The 6,163-nt window shown below is 53.6% G+C and overlaps 1 protein-coding gene across 3 annotated transcripts; it reads left to right on the top strand.

Moving 5' to 3' along the window:
- The first annotated feature begins 281 nt into the window (after positions 1-281).
- Positions 282-5,791, top strand: STMN1 (stathmin 1). 3 transcript variants are annotated; one of them, XM_004592231.4, is made up of 5 exons: positions 282-392; positions 1,937-2,005; positions 2,481-2,653; positions 4,772-4,963; positions 5,281-5,791. In XM_004592231.4, exons 1-5 carry the CDS (start codon positions 290-292, stop codon positions 5,350-5,352), a joined length of 609 nt encoding a protein of 202 aa, XP_004592288.2. In that variant the 5' UTR covers positions 282-289; the 3' UTR covers positions 5,353-5,791. The 3 variants fall into 3 exon arrangements, with proteins under 3 accessions (XP_004592288.2, XP_058533163.1, XP_058533158.1); XM_058677180.1 differs by lacking the exon at positions 282-392 and adding an exon at positions 943-966; XM_058677175.1 differs by lacking the exon at positions 282-392 and adding an exon at positions 1,299-1,322.
- The last annotated feature ends 372 nt before the right edge of the window (positions 5,792-6,163 follow it).

Here is a 6,163-nt window from a genome sequence, read left to right as displayed (position 1 = left end):
GGCAGGGAAGGACCCCCGTCCCGCCCCGCCCTTTTCCTAGAGATAGACACCTGGTTCAAGACCCGGGTCCGGGGAGGAGGGCCACGACCCCTCACGCACTCTCCTGCTGGGTTCACACCTGAGGCTAACTACCCCCCGACCCCTCGCGCCCCCGAACCCCTGGCATTGTCCCCCTGCCCTCCCAGCCCGAACTACACTTCCCGAGGTGCTCCAGGGTCCCGGGGTGGGGGCGGGGGCGGCGCCCACTCGGCCCCGGGGAGGGGCCGGCACGTGCCGCCGCTCGCAGCCAATGCGGAGCCCCGCGGGGAAGTCACGTGTCGCTGTTTGGCGCTTTTGTGAGCTCCCAGGTCTGTTGGTTCTCAGAGTGTGGCCAGGCGGCTCGGACCGAGCAGGTGGGTGCGGGGCTCCGGGCCCCGCAGCCGCGGCGGTGACGGCGGCGGCCGGGGGCTGCGAGCGGCGCCAGGGCCGTGGCCGGTGGGCAGGGCTCGCGCCATGGCGGTTGACCCCTGCCCGAGGACAGCGGGCGCGGCCGCCGAGGGGCTGCAGGGCGGGGGCGCTCGGCTTTGTGCGGGGCTCGGGCGGAGCCTCGGCTTTGTCCCCCGCTCCCTGGGGGCGCGGCCGCGGTGGGGAGGGGGCGCGGCCAGCTGCGGGAGCTCCCGGCGCCGGCCCCGGGGGGGCCAGCGAGGAGACAATAGGGGGCGTGGGCCCTCGGTTTTGTTGGTTTGGTTTTTTTTTCCTCCTTCCTTCTGCACTCGGCCGCTCTGACCTGGCAGGCGCAGCCCTACCGGGGTCCCTATTGTCTGGAGGGGGCGGAGTAGCGCCCATGGTTGGAGGGGGGAGCAGCTGCTTTCGGGTCAGACCGCGACGTCCAGTGTCCGGCACTGAGGGGCGGCACCCCGCGAAGACTGCGCTACCTCGCGGCCAGGGTGCCGCCGGGAGGAGGCGGCCCGGCGTGGCGGCCCGGAGGTGTTTTTGGCGGGAGCTGGCGGGGCGGGGGGGGGGAGCCGTCCGCGCGCGACCAGCCCGGGAGGGGCGGAGTTACCCGGATCGGACCGTTAGCCACGCCCAGCCCTCCCCAGCCCACGCGCGCGGGCTTCGGGATGTTGCGAGTTCGCGGAGATTCGAAAAGGCGCGGGGAGGAAGGGGGCGGGGCCAGGGGCCCGGCGCGCAGGGCGGGCTCTGATTGGCTGTCTCTCCCGGGCTGGGCCACGCCCAGGTTGGGGGGGGCCGGTGCACCGCGCCTCTAAGGCGTTGTCACTGCCCAGGTTTTTTTTTTTTTTTTTAATTTCTGGTGGTCGAGATCCTGTAGTCTTTTGCTTTCCGTAATATAGCGTGGCGGTGGGTGGGGTTCTACAAGAATCGCGATTTGAAAAAAAAAACCCAAAGAAAGGATTTTGGGTGACACCTGGCAGCAGATACCGTGACGTAAAGCCTAGAGATGCCCGCTGCTGGGCAGGTAGCTGGAGCGTCGCAAACAATGGGAGCGTGACGGTATTGGCCGGCAACCGCCAGAGCGCAGTTAGCCACCATGGCAGGCGCAGACAAAGCCGGGCGGGTGTTGGAGGCTATGTTAAGATGGCTCCGGTCTCGCCGCCCAGTGGGGTCTGGGGTCTCTTCCCACGCCAGCTGGGGGGGCATGAACTGGGACTTGACCTCATCCAATCTGAAAAAAATCAAAGTTTTTTTTTTTTTTTTTTTTTTTCTTTGAAGGAACAAGCTGGGCTAGGTTGTGTGTTGTCACTGGGGTCAGATTTTCCAGGATGTCCCAGGGTTTAATGATTTCATCACCTTCTTGATGGATGCTGTCTGATTTAATCCCACACTGTGGGGTTTTTCTTCCACACTGATGTATGTGCATGTGGTCTAAGATCTCTTTGTGTGGATGACGCGTAGAAATGCAAAGAAATTGATTGCATGCTTTTGAACCTGTTTCCAGGGCTTCCTACCAGTGGATTCTGTAGAATATACTGCCAGCCTTGTCTCCCTTTCATCATGGCTTCTTCTGGTAGGTAATCAATTTAGGTATGCTCCACTTGTGACCGGCTTAGGGGCTAGGATAGGCGGCTAGGTCCAAGTCTGATTTGGCACTTGTGTTTTGGTCTTAGAAGAAATCTGTTTCCTGAATAACAAGGCAGTTAGGAAAAAATTATTTATCACTTGAATGTACTAAGAACTAAAGTGTTTCATGATTAGATGATCTGGCTTGGTCCAACCGCAAGCTGTACAGTTTGCACAAGTCTTTCTTTTGTTCACGAATGTGATTATCAAACGCCAATGTCTCAGAATACTCAGTCCAAAAATGGTGAGCCTTGTTTTTTTCTGGGAGATGGTGTTTAGATAATCATGCCTTGCCGACGAGCCTATTGCCTTTATTCAGCCTTAGTTCTGTTCGGAGAGTCATTTGATTTTTAGAACATTATAGAACAGTTGATTTGGAGAAACCCGTTTTTCTCAACTATCACCGATGTGATCAACTGCAGATATTCAGGTGAAGGAACTGGAAAAACGTGCTTCGGGCCAGGCTTTCGAGCTCATTCTCAGCCCTCGGTCCAAAGAGTCGGTCCCAGACTTCCCCCTCTCCCCCCCAAAGAAGAAGGACCTTTCTCTGGAGGAAATTCAGAAGAAATTAGAAGCTGCTGAGGAAAGACGCAAGGTAAACATCCCAGGGAACAGGGTGTCTGTGTGTTCGGTTCCGTAGTGGGAAGAAAGCGATCCAAGGTGGCTGGAGGCTACGTATGCCATTGTTTCCTGGATTGCTGTCTTGTGTCAGCTCCTAATACATGTTTCTCCTTTAACACATGACCCTACAGGGTCTGCAGGGTAGATGTCACCCCACAAAGAGGGATTAGAATTGTCCCAGGAACGTCACCCAGAACGTGTAGTACCCAGAATTAAAGCAAGGATTTTTCTTAGACCACCGCTCATGCCTCTTGCGCTCCCCCTTTGGAAGATGGAAGATGAGTTGGCAGGTGATTGTGTTTGGTTCTGTTTTGTGAGAGCTGTAAAATAAAAACTTTCTTTTAAAGATTTACTTATTTCTATTGCAAAGGCAGATCAGATTTACGGTGGGGAGAGACAGACAGATCTTCTATCCATTGGCTCCCTCTCCCCTCCAATGGCCACAAGGGCTGGAGTTTAGCGGATGCCAGGAGCTTCTGGGTCTCCCACGCAGGTGCACGTGGCTTCTGGGTCTTCCTCTACTGCTTTCCCAGGCCATAACAGGGAGCTAGATGGGAAGCAGAGCAGCCAGGACACCAACCACACCCATGTGAAATTCTGGCACTTGCAAGGTGAGGACTGAGCCATTGGCCATTGAGCTGGGCCCAATAAAAGCATTTTAAATGACTAATAATATGGTGTGCTTAATTGGTTTTTGTTATCTTTTATCTATACCATTCTATTGAAAGTAGCCATCTTTAAAAACTAGTCAGAAAAATCAGTAAGTATTGATATCCTTACAGCAGGGAAATTATGAAACACACTTTATAAATGGAAGCTTAAGGTCTTGATTATCCCACTCCCCGCGATAACCCTTGTCAACATTTTAGAGTATTTCCTGCCTGTCAGCGTGACTCGCATCATTGAGAACTTTACTCAAGGGCAGGCTTCTGGGACATGCACGGCCCATATCCCACGTGCCTGGGTTTGAGTCCTGGCTGCACTCTGATTCCAGTTTCCAGCTGATTGGCACTGTGGGAGCCAGCAGGTGGGACCTTGCGAGCCACTCTGGAGAACTCCTGGCTTCACTGGCTCAGCCCCAGCTGGCATGGCCATTTGAGGGGTGAACCAACAGATGGAATGTGTCTGGCTACTTCTCTTATGTTCAAATAAAATGATAAATAGAAATTAGTAAATGACATTACATGAATTCTCAATCATCTTCCTTGGGATAGATGGGTTTAATTTTAAAGTTGAGGAAACTAAGGCACAAACGGGGCAAGTAGGAATGTGCCCAGCTGAACAGAAGGCAGCCATGCTGTACATGCGCACACCCTCCTGCCCAGGTTCCTTAGGGGCCCTGGGCGGGGGCTGGGTACCTCTCAGTGTCATGTGCTGAGGGCTGTGAGTTTCTTCCCCAGCAAGGGCAGAGCATACACACGTGCACTGCCTTCTGGCCACTCCTCTGTCTGCTTGAAGTCGTGAAGCAGCAGCAAGCAATGCGTCACTGGCTAGACAGAGGAAAGATTTTAGGGATCAATCCTGGCCTGTGTTTTACCCAGCGACCAGCTAAATGCAGTGAAGCCCCGAATGGGTGGGGCCAGCAGCAGGCGCTTCCTCACACACCCATGGACTCTGGTGCACATTGGAGATCATCCTGGTTAACTAGCAGTTTGGAGGCCTCTCTTCAGGTTTCTGTCACTTGTGAGGGGTGATGATGAGTATGCATTGATCAGTTCTGACTGGGATGGAGTGGTTTTCTCTGGGCAACCTTGGAGGTTAAATGACCAGCCGCGTCACTTCACAGTCCTGCGCCACTCCTAGATGTGTGTTACTCAATTCACCAGGATGCCTGGGGGTGGAGATCTCCAAATTTCCAAATGGTTGGGCAGGAAATCCCTGAACCAGCAGATAGGCAGTTTTCCAAAGTGAATACAAATACTAGAAAAAGATTTGGGATTTTCCTGGTATTTTGCAATAGGAAGGATTCAGGTGCTTACCTCAGCCTTAGGTCAAGAACTGCATTCTCTCTCTTCTCAGCCTAGTAAATAGTTTCTGTTGTCATATTTTAACCCCTGCTGCTGCAGATCCTAGCCTGTTAACTTTCTTCCAGTCCCACGAGGCGGAGGTCTTGAAGCAGCTTGCTGAGAAGCGAGAGCACGAGAAAGAAGTACTGCAGAAAGCCATCGAGGAGAACAACAACTTCAGCAAAATGGCAGAAGAGAAGCTGACCCACAAGATGGAGGCTAACAAGGAGAACCGGGAGGCGCAGATGGCCGCCAAGCTGGAGCGCTTGCGAGAGAAGGTGGGCTTTGGGCCTCGGACTTGGAGAGCTCTCGGGCTAAGCTGGCGGTGTCCCCGAGTGCTTATTCTTGTTCAGTGTCTGTTGGCAGCCTAGAGGCGCTTGTGGAGAGGCTTGTTTAAGGTGGCATCCATAATGACCTCCAAGTCACTGTGCATCTCTGGGGAGCAGCTAGTGACAGGTTGCAGGGTCCCCACATGCTGCGGGAGGCTCCAGGGGGACACAGTGGGACGCTGTGCTTTGTGGGCCTCTGGGGATGGGGAGTGTGACAGGGCAGGCTGTGGCTGGACTGGTGGTGCTTACCTGCAATTTCTTTTCAGGACAAGCACATTGAAGAAGTGCGGAAGAACAAAGAATCCAAAGACCCTGCGGATGAGACCGAGGCTGACTAAGTTGTTCTGAGAATTGACTTTCTCCCCTTCCCCTTCCTTAATATCCAAAGACTGTACTGGCCAGTGTCATTTTATTTTTTTCCCTCCTGACAATACCCTAGAAGCTGATGTAGGACTGTATAGGTAGATCCAGACTGTAAGGTGGTGTTTTAGGGGCTAAAGGGGAGAAACTGCAAGTGTTTTACTCTTTTTCTAAAGTGTTGGTCTTTCTAACGTAGCTATTTTTCTTGCATCTTTTCTACTTCAGTACACCCAGTGTACTGGGTTAATGGCTAGTACTGTATTGGCCCTGTGAAAAAAATGTTTGTGAAAAGAGTATGTAGTGGCCCCTCCCAACTGTTAGATGCTGATTATCCGTTCACTTTTCAACCCCAGTTCTGTCCCCATCTTACCAGATGCTACTGTACTTGAATGGTTAATAAAACTGCACAGTGCTGTGGTGGCAGTGACTTCCTTCTCTTCAGGTGGCAAATTCCCCAGCCGCAGAGACCCTCGGAGCTCGGAGCGGGCCTTGGGCTGCTAGAAGCCCCAGCGCCCAACCCTGCAGGCTCCCCGCAGGCTCCCTTCCTGCCCTGGGCTCCTGGCTGCTGAGGCCCTTGCATTGTCTGCGCCACAATCATCCCTTTGTTGGCTGCCTCGGCCCACATCAGCTGTTACTATATTCTTTCAGATGTTTATTTGCAAACAATCATTTTTTTGTTCCTCTGTCCCTGCTAAAGAGGCAGATTAATGGCACAAATGGTGTTTCCAGAGGACAGGTCAGAGGGAATCGTGGGATCTCGGGCTATTGGATGGTTGGTGTGCTAGGGGA

This window comes from Ochotona princeps, chromosome 2, assembly GCF_030435755.1.
Source record: "Ochotona princeps isolate mOchPri1 chromosome 2, mOchPri1.hap1, whole genome shotgun sequence".
Lineage (NCBI taxonomy): Eukaryota > Metazoa > Chordata > Mammalia > Lagomorpha > Ochotonidae > Ochotona > Ochotona princeps.
Note: the sequence above shows the minus strand (reverse complement) of the source record. Positions and strands in the feature narration are given on the sequence as shown.